At 45.3% G+C, this 12,798-nt stretch overlaps 1 protein-coding gene across 1 annotated transcript in view; it reads right to left on the minus strand.

Moving 5' to 3' along the window:
* Positions 1–248: 248 nt before the first annotated feature.
* LOC105916568 (E3 ubiquitin-protein ligase RNF43) overlaps positions 249–12,798 on the minus strand; it is a 125,768-nt gene continuing 113,218 nt past the window's right edge. Inside the window, exons 3-9 of the mRNA XM_012851122.3 lie at positions 8,128–8,202; positions 7,848–7,979; positions 7,604–7,705; positions 7,350–7,520; positions 6,498–6,600; positions 4,818–6,311; positions 249–3,226 (exon numbers count right to left, since the gene is read on the minus strand). Coding sequence (XP_012706576.2) covers positions 3,201–3,226; positions 4,818–6,311; positions 6,498–6,600; positions 7,350–7,520; positions 7,604–7,705; positions 7,848–7,979; positions 8,128–8,202 — 2,103 coding nt within the window. The 3' untranslated portion in view covers positions 249–3,200. The remainder of the gene's footprint in view (positions 3,227–4,817; positions 6,312–6,497; positions 6,601–7,349; positions 7,521–7,603; positions 7,706–7,847; positions 7,980–8,127; positions 8,203–12,798) is intronic.

Here is a 12,798-nt window from a genome sequence, read left to right on the forward strand (position 1 = left end):
ACTGACATATCCCTTAACGTTCTGGAGGGACAACTTTTTCTTTCTTTTTTTTCTCTCTCTTGAATCTATTACAAAAGGCAGTTTCTGCTCCTAATTCTCACAAACATAAAAAAACAAAACCATATAAACAACAAAAAGAGAAAGATCTTGAACAGGATGAAATCATGACAGATATTCGGTGGTAAATGCTACTCTTCACATGCTCATGGTTTGGGGCTGGCTCGCACTAACACTAGGAATCTTTATGCTTTTTTTTTTTTTTTTTTATTAATTTCAGTATAAAATCATAAGGCCAAAGTGCTTCTTAAAATTCAGTCATTTCCATGTCAGTCCCTGGGACTGTTCGGCCACAAAAAAGAATAGAAACATAAACCCACATACTTTAGCTAGAGGCACATTCAAAGTGAGGTATTTGTAGAAAGGGTTACAGGTGATAGATTCTGCATGATTGCCCAAAATTATTACCACTTCAATCCGAACATGTTCTCTCTTGTCAGCACAGAAAGAAATAAAAAGGAAGGGTGAGGGCGGGGGAGTGGGTGGGGGGGAGAAAAGGCACTACACATACAACAGGGTTCACTGTGTTAAGATTTGGCCTCTTTGGTTGGGCAGGTAAGAGCCGTCGTTTTTGGGAGCTTCCTGATTTAGTCTGAATTAATAAGGCACATGTGAAGGTTTCGTAAGTGCTACTAGTTATGTCGCAGTTTCCACAAGTTCTCATTCAGCTGCAGCTGGTCTGCAAAAAAACAAAAAAAAACAAAAACCTTCACATATTTACTGAGCCTTTCAGAGAATGTGCTAACACATGATACGTTATTTGTTAGATCTCAGCTTATTTCTGCTGGAGTTAAGTAGAAAATCCCGATTTAAATGGCACAGTGAGACTGACTTTCCTCTGTACTGTACAGCTTAGTGTAACTGCTGTTTTCTTGAAATGCATTTTTCCCACTGGTCAACGGATAAATTAGAATATGAGGTAAAAAAAATATCTCAATCACAATTTCTTAAAGTGTTTTTTTTTTTTTACATTTAGAAAATAACACATTCAGGAGTTAAAATCCTTGAATCCAATGTGTTTCTGAGCTCCAGGTGGGCTTTCTTCCCTAATGCCATTCAGACAGTTGAGTGATCACTCCTTCTTCGCCTTGGGGAAACCACACCAAGTGCTCGTGGCACTGGGACTGCAGCACAGCAACAGGCTAGCTGCTAAGGCCATCTACAATACCTTGCAAAAGTATTCACCCCTTTAGCCTTTAAACATTTTGTTACATTACAGCAAACTTCAGGGCAGTTAATTGGGATTCTATGTGATCAACCGACACAGAATGGTGCATCTTTGTAAAGTGGAAAAACAATTTTCCATGCTTTTCAAATTTTCCCCAATTAAAGATCTTAAAGCTGTGGCAGCCCCCTCTAAGTCAGCAGCAATAGCTCTACCAGCTATGGTCGGCTAAAGTTTGAAATGATAAAAAATAGCTCAAGCTCCGTCACAGATGGACAGCATCCACGAACAGCAATATTGATTTAATTCTTGCTGCTTATTCTGAATAGGGTTTAGGGCTGTAGTTTCACTGGCTGATTCTAACCATTGTGGCTATGGCTGTATGTTTAATGTGCCACAAGTTAATCTTCAATCCAGTCTCAAGTCTTCTGTTCCCTCCAACAGGTTTTCTTCCACGATTGCCTTCTATTCCGCTCCATCCATCTACTCACAACAGCTTTCCCTGCCCCTGCTGAAGAAAAGCAACCCCACAGCATGATGCTGCCACCTCAGCTGCTTCAAATGTATTCCTAACTGACCAGATGTTCCACATGTTTGTGTCCTAAAAGGCTTTCTCGAGGCTCTCTTCTTGCCACCAAATGTCATTGATTTTGCAACTTGCAATGAATTTTATTGTTGACTTCAGAAGGCGGTGGATTTTTACGGCTGTCAGAGTGAACAGGGCTGAAATCCTGCACTTTTCAAACCAATTATCCTTAAACCAAGTTTCCCTAAACTACGCAGCTAGCATGTTTCTTCGCTTTGGTCTAGCACTAGAAGTCCCACTGAAATACACTGAAGTTTGCGGTTGTAAAATGAGAAAATGTGAAAAGGTTCAACAAGGGTAATTATTTTTGCAATGTGCTATTTATATGGCTTTAAGCCAGGTACACTACAAAACAGTTAGTGCTGTTTGGTTTTACAGGTTGTGGAAGAAAAAGGGAAAGCATAATCTTTGCAGCCAACAGCATAACGTCATGATGAGTTAACAAAATCAGAGGATGTGTTCGACATCCTTCTGACGAAACCTCTGTTTACTTTACAGCACTGAAGTAACCACTAGCAAGAGAAATGACAAAAAAACATGACAATAGCTTGTAATGACCATCACATAATTCAGTCAAACCGGTTGGTTTTGTAGAGGAAACCTTGCAAACAACAAAAAAACAGAAAATGGGAAAGACAAAAACAGCTGCCATTACTGAAATAATGAAAACAAGGCCCATGCAAGGCTGAGGGACCTCAGTGAATGCTCGTTCTTTGTTGGGGCTGAGCACAAAAAACGTTCTCTCCGTTTGAACAATCCAGATTTGCCAAGAGGGGGGACTATCTGTTGAGTTTTTGGAAGCTGCATAGGAATTTAAAACAAAACACTACAGCAGTACCTTTAAAAAACCCCTGTGTGAGGCGTGTTAGGAAATCTGAGCTGAGGTAGGCTGGAGAGAAAAGCATTTCTAAGCTGAGAGAGGACTCAACGAAGCAAGGTAAAGACCGCGTAGATGAAAGTGAAGTACCTCTACAATAAATCAAGTTACCTTGTATATAAAAAAGAGCAAGTGATGCAGAGACACAGTCTCACTTCATGCGGGCTCAACACCCAAAGCAGGACCATTCTTTTGAGGGGGGGGGGGGGGGGGGGGGGGGGTTGCCGAGGAGCTTGGGGAACAGTGATAATGAGAATAATTCTCCCGTCGCTGACCAGGAGGAATGTTTTTGCCCCTTTGTGGCGTGAGAGTTGTTTTCCCTGCAACACCCTATCTTCACACATTCAAATCATAAAGTATATATTATAACAAATATTCAGTTGTTTTTTTTCCAAAATGAAGATCGTTTCATTATTTGACAATAGAAGTCTTCCTAAGGCAGCTGGGAAATTGCTTGTACAAAGGCATCACTGGTGGAATTTTTCTGTTCAGGCACCTGGGGATGAGGCGATTTCTCACACCCCAGACTCCTCTTCTGATCCTGTGGACACAAGAGGATGCATGGTAAAAAATAAAATAAAAAAATAGATTCCTCCACATCATTTGTGTTAATATCTTGCCTGATTCTATTTTTTATTCTAATTGCATCTATTTACAACAACAAATGTACACTGGCCACACAAAGACAGGTTGGTAATGATCAAGCATGGATTTTCCCTGCAGGTATTCTCAGGTTTTTACCAAATGCACAGAAACCCCCCAAGCTAATTTTACTTCTGACATCACAAGAGGCTCAAGCATTGAGCAGATGGCATTCCTAAACTCTACTCCACATAAACCTTGACCCAGAGTTAGGAAACAACAGCCTACTGGATTGTGAAGGAAAAACCCCAAAGGTGGAGAAAGAAAAGAAACCACGATTTGTGCGGCGGCTGTGACGGCTAGCTCCAGCACGGAGCCGTCAACTAGACCACAAGGGGGGTGTTTTTGGATATAAACATTATCAAGCAGAAAATTTCCTGTGTCAGTACAAACATATGCCAACGTCTGCAGATTGTCTTAAATCTCAGAAAGATACCCCAGGACTTTTGCCCAGCAGTCATAGCATCAACTCTTCTTTTTCATCTGTGCGTGAGCCAAAGGAAGGAGAAAACATTTGGCCGCAGCCGAGTATTTTAACGCCCTTCCATCCGCTACGTGTTTCATGAGTTTGATGCAACGTTTTATGGGCAAAACATATATTGTGTGGACAATAACTGCAAACAGATCACCAGGTTGAGTTGACCGACAGAGGGCATCCTTGTAGTTATATTCTAACATTAATGTGGTGCAGTGCACTATGGGTGCTTGCATGGTGCAGGACTGGGCTTCTTTTAAAGTATGTTCCTCTATCTGACGATCCAATTCTGCAGAGGATGAGAGTGAAGCACTTCTGGGACTTAATAGGCCGCGTGGTTTTAAAAGTGGGCGCTGCGTTATTCCCTGAAGTAAATGGTAAATGGCTCGTACTTGTATAGCGCTTTAACTAGTCTTGACGACCTCCAAAGTGCTTCACACTACAGTCTTAGTCATTCACCCATTCACGCACACCCTGACAGTGGTGAGCTATGTTAGTAGCCACAGCTGCCCTGGGGCAGACTGACAGAGAAGTGCCATGCGCCACCGGGCCCTCTGACCACTGCCAGCAGGTAATGCGGGTGAAGTGTCTTGCCCAAGGACACAACGACAGAGACAGTCAGTGCGGGGGATTGAACTGGTAACCTGCCAATTGCAAGACAAACTCCCTAAACTCTGTGCCACAACGCCCCCCAATGTGGCAAAGTCCATGAGGTGTTTCTTACGTACAGAGCTACTAGATTAAAAAAAATGTCCAGTAAAAAAGAGGGGGAAAAAGACAAGAAAAATAAAAACGCATATAGTGAAAGAGCTCTAAATAGTTGCCTTGTCACTGGAGGGATGTGCACGTGAGAGCTTGTTTGTGGGACAGTAGATTTCTTCCTGATGAAATAACGCTTTACAGCAAAATGTCAAAACAAATAGAAAATCTGGCCATGAAATGTTTTCTAGGTGAGGTACTATCTAAAGTGAGTGAGACTCGTTTACATGAGGGCCTACACGGAAAGGATCCTCACCCTGATTGTGCTGCATTGATTGGCAGTATAAACAAATATCGGCGCTGCGCTCGGCAGAGGGCCCCTGGTGGAACCTGCAGGGAGGCCTGTCCATTGAGGTTCCTGGTCCCATGAGCTGAGGCTCTGAGTGAGCCTGCTGGACCTGCCTCTGCCACACAACATGGGCCCCTGTGCAGCAAGGCCACTCCTCTATCCCCGCAGAGTCCAAGATGAGAGGTACGGGCAGTAAGGCTGGGTGCAGCTCTGGGGGGGAGCAGCAGAAGCCTGGACTCTGACCATAGTGGATGTGGATGCTGCGGTCGTCCTGCCGGTCCAGACTCTGGTGAAAGTGAACAGAGGGTCCGTCAAGTAGACAGCCTCCCACTCGGCCCAGAGTCGTGTGAGGGTGTCCATGTCCCTGGTGGCAGCAGTGGGGCTGGAGCTGCAGGGGGACTGAGGGAACTATTACAGGAGGACCCGTTTGGTTATGGTCCTGTCGCTCTGTCCCCGGGCTGGGCCGATCAGTGGGGTCCGGCTTGGGGCAGTGACAGGGGCTGTGTTTGGGGGGGCACGGCGGGGAGTCTTTGTCCTGAACAGGAGCAGAGGGAGCAGCGGCAGCAGCTCCCTGCTCCTCGTCCGAGCCTCGGCTCACCCCCTGGCTGTGCTCCCCCTCCTCATAGTGGTGGTGTCTGTGGCGATGGTAGTGGATGTGGCTGAAAACAGTCTGTGGCTTCTCCTCGAGGCAGCCTGCTTTGTTCACAACAGAATCCAGAGACTTGGGCCGGTTCTGGGCCCCAGCCTCTAGACTGTTTCTGCGGGGCACGTGCCCAGGCCCCGCCCCGAAATACCCAAACGGATCATAGTCACTGCTCAGAGAGCTGCGGAAGGTGGACCAGCTGCCGTAAACTCCCTGCAGGGACACGTCCGTACAGTTGAGAACGGAGTCGCTGGAGGAGCCGTGCCAGGGCCCTGAGCTCGAGTCGCTCGCTGGCCCATCGGCCAAGTACCCGCTCCGTTCTGTGTGGTAGCTGCCCCCGGAGCAGCTCCCGTCGTCCTGCCTGCCGTGGGCCGCTACTCCGCGGCTCTGAGGCGTAACCGCGATTCCGTGCTGTGGCCTCGAGCCCGACACGTTCCGCTGGGCCATGCAGGAGGAGCGGTAATTGTGACAGGACCGACGAGAGTTGTAGTGATGGGCGGAGGTCCGGCAGTTGGTCCCAATCCTGTGGGGCCTCCCAGGAACATCCACAGGGAGGTGGTACCCACAGCCAGCACCCAGCTGCCGGCTGTTGAGGAAGTGTAGAGTCTGAGTGTCCATGGGAGAAGAGCCACTGTAGTGGTCCAGAGTGGGATAGGGTCCCGAGGGCCCACGGGGGTAGTGAGGTCTCATAGAGAAGGGGATAGCATGCTGGGGGAAGGGGTGGTTGTGAGGGTTACTGTAAGGCTGAGGGTGCAGGAAGCTTTGGCTTTGCTCTGAACTCTGCTGGGATCGGTCCCCATGAGCCGACCGCTCTGTCCCTGTGGACGACAGAAAACAGAAGATCAGAGCGCTAAGCAATCTTGACAAAACCTCTAAAATTCAGAGAAGCATTTTCAAATTTGTGTGTCTAAAGAAACAGCAAATGTTAAAATCATTAAAGTGGAGAGCTTAGTTTTCCTTCAGTATATAGTTAAATATACGTAGAAACAAAGAGGTGTCCTGACCCATGATGTTGTGCATGCAAAGAGGACAGGTGCGATGCTGCATCAGCCAGGGGTCCACACAGTCTCTGTGGAACTCGTGAGCGCAAGAGATGATCCTCAGGTTCTGGCATGGCAGGAAGAAAGAGGCAGTTCCGTTCATAAATGACCGACTAGGACCAGCAAACTTTCGCAATATGTATTCACGCCCCTCACATTTCCCCATAGTTCTTATTATAACCACAGATTTTATTGTAATAACCCCGATTTTTACTGGACGTAAATCCCTGTACCCTGGTGAGAAACAACTCCACAGTGTCTGATGTGTTAAGGGTGATGTAGTGTTTAGATTTCAGCTACATAAGTGCGTTGCGGTCTGGCCAGACAGTTACATTTGGGTTCATCTGACCAGAGCACCTTCTTTCACCTGTTTGCCGTCTCCCCTATGTGGCTTGAGTAAAACTTTGAGTAGGGCTTTTTTCAGCAAAGGCTTTTTTTGTCGTTGCTGTTCTAACATACCAGTCCAGTAGGAGGAAAGTGTGAATGACTGTTTGCGTGTCTACAGATTCTCCCACCTGAGCTGTTCTCTGCAAATCTACTGATTCTCTGATTAATTCATTCTGTTTGCCTATTAGTTTGCACGGAGCTCTGTGTCTCGGCTCCTGGTCAGATTTTCATTTATGAACAAATGAAAACCATTTAATTTATTTTCACTTTTCACAATTTAAGATTAGCTTTGGTCTATTACATAAAATTCCAATAAAATCCCTCGAGGTTTGTGGTTTTAATGCGACAAAAACCTGAAATAGTTCAACGGGGATAACCTCTTTTGCAAGGCTTTATACAAACACCACCCGCTCCAGAGGGTCTCCCTACCTGCCCCTCCTGGAACTCCTCCAGGCAGATAGCACAGACGGGGCTTGAGTTGGAGCTGCTGGTCGAGCCCCAGGCCCCACGGTGGCGCTGTGAGCCAGAGCAGCCCTGGGAGCGGTAGATTCTGGTCTCCAGGTGGCTAATGGCCCGCATGGTCTGCTGATGGACGGAGTCCTAAACGCACAGCAGATGAAGTGAGTCAGGATGGGGGGAGCTTGAGGAATATCAGTGCTGCAAGAGCTGCAGCTGCCACTCACCCAAGTTCTGTTGGACTTGCACTTGTAGCGGAAAGCAAAGATCAGGACGATAGTGAGGATGACCAGGACGATGGTGAGCAGGATACTCACATCATAATGTGGCTGTAAAGCAAAGGGAGGACCACATCTGAGCCTAACCTGCACACTTGCTTCTTCAGCAAAAGACTGCTTTGGATTTCTCTTTATCAACATCAGAAAACCTCAGCAGACAGTTGGCTTTTGCTTTTTGGCAGTCGGTGCTTACCCATTTGGGCTCCACCTTGGTCTCAATGACAACTGTGGCCTCCTCGTTCTTGTTAACAAGGTTCATAAGCTCCTCAGCATCCACTCCCTTTATCAGCACCACTGGACGGGGGAGTGAGTCTGTTTCCTTCAGCTGGGAGTGGGAAATTGTGCATCAGTCAGTCAAACGAAGAAGATGGTGGGAAACAGAAGCAGCGCGACAGGAACAACAATGCCATATTCTACCTGTCTTTTTGTCTTAAAGATTCCCTGAGTGAGAACAACTGTTAGATGACATTTACCTCAGCAGCCGCGACGGCATCATCGCTGACGTCGAAGATGACAGCCTGGGCTCCCTTTTCCAGCGCTATGCGAGCCTGAGGGAGAAACAGCAGAACGGATTACAGTCAGGTTGAATATATACACGCAGACCATTTCACTGCTGCTATAAAGCAAGCATCACTAGACTAAATTACCCCCCAAACCAACAACCATTATGGTCCTACAGCCCAGTTACACAGTGTTCTGCATTTGTCCTAAATCCTCACTAGGTGGCAGTCATGTCTCGTGACGGGCTCAGATCTGGCCGGACAAGCTGACCCAGGAGCTGAAGACGACTGTAAAGTACAGTGACAGCCCAAATATATCTTATTCAAATTTCCTAGAGACCGCGGCTATAGAAAGTAAAAGAGGATCATTTGATGGCGTGAAAGCAAAAGGAGGACAATGATGGATGACAGAAAATATGTCCGATATCAGCCCAACATGCAAATCAGGACGGTTTTGCATTCAAACGAGGCTCTAAAAATCTACTGCAACCCTCGTCCCCCTTAGTTTTTCTTGTGATTTATAGCGTGTGATGGAACAGGAGTCCTCTCAGGGTAGAAAAAGGAAGTGCTCTAAGATGCCCTCTTCGTAATCTGAATGACAGTTTACACTGCTCCTAAACCCTTGTTAAAATGCAACATTTGAGAAAAAAAACAGCTAGGGGTTCAAATCTACGGGCATTTTGGAACATCAAGGTGTAGGCAAAGTGCATTTATACCCCTTCAATCTTTTCTCACCTGTTACACAAACTTATATGTGCTTCATTGCAGTTTTATTGAATTTGACCAACACAACTGTTCTTACAAATAAAAAAAGAGTGGCCTTTATTCATCCTTTCGCCTGACACCCCTTAAGAAAACCTAGTGCAATAATTTCAGAATTAATCAGTGAGGCTCAAAAGAAATATGAAAGTTAATTAAAGTAAAAAACATGGTAAAATAAATAAATAGGATGTTTAAAGACATACAATCACAAAAACTGACTTCTCATTTTTTTAATGAATTGGTACATTGTAAGTTTATTGGTTTATTTATTGGGCGTGTATATATTTCGGCTTTTATTTTTAATTCTACATTTTAGCCCCCCTTTAGAGAAGTAAAATCATCCATGCCCTGTTTGGTAAAACATTAGACCAGATAATACTAATAGAATAAGTGTTAATATCCGTCATGGAAAGTATGTACCTTTGATTTAGTCATGCAATTATCTTATTTTATTACTATTGCTTATCTTTAATGAACCACTGTGTGCTTCAGTTGGCCTGTCAATTTGCTGATGATACAAAGAAATGGAAGTACAGAGCCACAAATAAAGAGTCATTCAACACAAAAAAATGTGTTTTTTTTGTTGTTGTTTTTTTACAATGTAACTGTGGACCTGGTTAATGCAAATATATTCAGCAGCAGCCATGTGCAATTTCTGTCTTTCTGGGAACATTGCATTATGTTTACTTCAGTGATCAGCTCCAGCAGCAGGGCAGGTTGCTGCTGTTGACTGGGAGGTTTACTACTTCACTGTTGCAGGGGCAGGAGCTTTACTGGCCGGTTTACGTTGCCACCTTAGCATGTAGCGCTGTTCACCCTTTTGTTTTTCTTCTTCTGTCTACCTTCTAGGGAACTTTCCTCTGAAGAACACATTTCAGTTTATCTTGTCGATAAAGAGGGTCGCATATTTTCTTTGGGCTGTACTCGACATGTTTAAAACTTCCAGCAGCAGATAACTATGGTCAGGTGACGGTGCAGGGAGCGGAGGGGTTACTGGGTCAGTTTATCGACTTTGACGTAAATCAGGATCTTTGAATAATTATTTTTTTCAAAGCATTGATTATATTGAGGCATCAATTCTTTTGACAACCCTACTACTGACCTAAGTCATGAAGACCTTAGGACTTGCTGTCAGTAGGCATTACTGTGCTGCTTCGAAAGCCTGTTTATGACACTGACATGCCCCGCCGGAGCCCAGAAAGGTTTTTGGCAGAAGTCGGCGTGAAAACAAACAGCAGCCGTTTCATCAACGTCTCATCACATGCTCTTTAGTGTCTGACATCTGCCAACGCCTAATGAGGATGAGACGCGAGTTTGAACACCTAATGGCCCTGGTCGAAGCAAACGCTAAACAGTCCAGCACATAACTTGAAGAAAGAAATACCGTCCACACATGTGAGCACAAGAAAATATTGGCCCTAAGGAGGAGCCCGTGGAGCCCATGTCAAAAGGAGGTCAAGCGGCTTGCAGCTTTCTGTTGCAACAGCCTCTCCAGGGTTTCATCAGAACAGTAATCGTCGTGCATGCATGGGCCTAAATGAGGTGCGGTCACATAAAAAGATTTTTTTTTTTTTTTTAACTGCCGTGTGACATGTGGGAATCTGCTTTACCTGGGGTTCAAAAGTCCAACACACACGTACAAACGGCTCAGACATATACCCTCACACACTTCCTAAACGACCGCTGTGGTCTTTTTATATCTCAGCATTAGTAGTAGTGGTTCCAGATTGTGGTTGCCAAACCACGTGGTTCCCCAGAGCCACAGATCCGGAAACAGGCTGAGATATCTCATTACATGATTAAAAGGAGATATATTTAAACTTTAATGGTGCAGAGAAAATTGACGTCCAACGCTAACAAGACCGTTAAGAGGGCTATCAACACAAGTGTTTCGACATCTCCAGGTTCGCCGCTGTCGGAGCAGAAACAGACATGGCTGCGGTTAAGTAAACACTTATCCTCACGAAGAGCAGCCTGACACATGTGATTACACACTGTTTGGCAATGCGAGCAGAAACAACTGCGGCGTCGGAAATGACTGCGGTTTACGTAGCAACACAGCAAAAGACGTCATCAGTGAAAAACTAACAAACAACACACAAGCCACAACGGCCTGTTTCCTATTTTAATGCGGGCGGCTTTTTGATGGAGGGAGAGGGAAAACACGAGTGTGGGGGGGCGCAGCTGCGATTTGCGAGAAAGAGACGAGTTCAGTTGAGGTGGTGGCAGCGGCAGCACAGCAGGTAGCGTCACAAACATGTGAGGAAGCCAACCTGCAAACCCTGTTCACGACAAATATTTTTACAGCAGCAAATTATAGCTAACCATAAAAACAGCAATTAGGTGTTCTAAAACCGAGACAGCTCCATTTTGCAAAGAGCCAGACGCTGAAACTGCCTCTAAAAACCTTTCACACCTTCGCCTTTCGGTACTTTGCTGTTTCAAATCCAAACATTTGTAAAATTAAGACAAGAGAAGCTCCGAAAAATGTATTCTGAGCACTTTAGCACGGGGGTGGGGGCGGGTGGAGGGGGGGGGGGGGGGTTAGGTGGTTAGAAAGCAGGGCGCTTGCGTCCTGGAGAGGAGAGGGTGCAAGGTTCTGGGTTCGACTCCCACAGACTGACACGATGGGTCCCAGAGCAAGGCACTTAGCTCCAGAATGCTCCCTGGGCGCCACGCAGAGGCAGCCCACTGCTATCTAAGAGACGGGAGCTAAATGCCGATGACGAATCCCGTTGGAATGTATGTTGCAATGCCAAATAATGATAATCACATTTGAGATTAGGAGCGGCAAGATTATCCCCACATATGCATCAAACCACAAGTTCAAAGGGTTTCACTGATTCTTACCAAACACAAAGGAGCAATAAGCAAAAATGTCATTATTTTAGACAAAAAGAACTAAAATAGTTTTGTGAAGAACTAAAGATATCTTTTTAGATGGAATATGGAATGACATCGCACACCATCTCTCTGTGTTGTTCTCCGGTTTCTTGTTTACATAGCCGGGCCGGCCGCGTGTGCATGTACGTCGTTCATGTGAACAGCTGCCAGTCAGGGCTAAGCCCCTCCCTGCCCGCAGATGGTCAGGGCCCAATAGTACCACAAAAAAAGCAATGTTAGATAAGAAACGAGACAAAACAAGTATTAACTTGGCTTCACGGTTCCAAGGTGAAGAGCATTTCGGGAGCAGAAGCAGCTCCAGTTTGACTCGGAGGTAGCGTTTCTCCTCCAGACAGGTGAATAACAGCATGAAGTCAAATGTTTGGTTTTGTTGGTGTTACAGTCTTGTTAGACTTGTGTTGCTGTGTTGATTCGATTCAATGTGATGCTACAATTGTGGCATGTGGGTTAATTGTTGGAGTTTTACCAGCAATGGGCCAGGGGTTACTGTTTATGTGAGGCGAGTAACACGGTTAACATAGTTTAAGCTGCCCACCAAGATCATTCAGGGAATTCTTTGGTTGACAAAAAATGTAGATTTGAAATGGATAACCGGTCTGGGGCTTAGGTTTTGGAGGTAGAGAAAGGCGTGGCTAATGATCTGGTTTTATATTCAAGGCAGTTAAGATTAATCTGGAAGGCAGCCCTATTGGATTTTGAGGCTGTAATTGAAACCTTAGACTTTCCCTCTTGAAATTCTGACTTCACAAGGTAGTTTTAAAACACCAGGAGGTATTTTAGCTTCCTGAGTTAACATTATAAGTGTGTATTCTTTAACTAATCATGGTGTGCATATACAAGTATAGGATTTAAGTCTGAGAACTGAGGTAGCCATTGTGGAAGATTGATTTTGTGTCTAGTAAACCATTTCTGAATCGATTTGGCCATAGGTGTAGGATCATTAAACTACTGCAGGGATTAATCATTTCTGGTTTATTG

This window comes from Fundulus heteroclitus, chromosome 11 (genome assembly GCF_011125445.2).
Source record: "Fundulus heteroclitus isolate FHET01 chromosome 11, MU-UCD_Fhet_4.1, whole genome shotgun sequence".
Lineage (NCBI taxonomy): Eukaryota > Metazoa > Chordata > Actinopteri > Cyprinodontiformes > Fundulidae > Fundulus > Fundulus heteroclitus.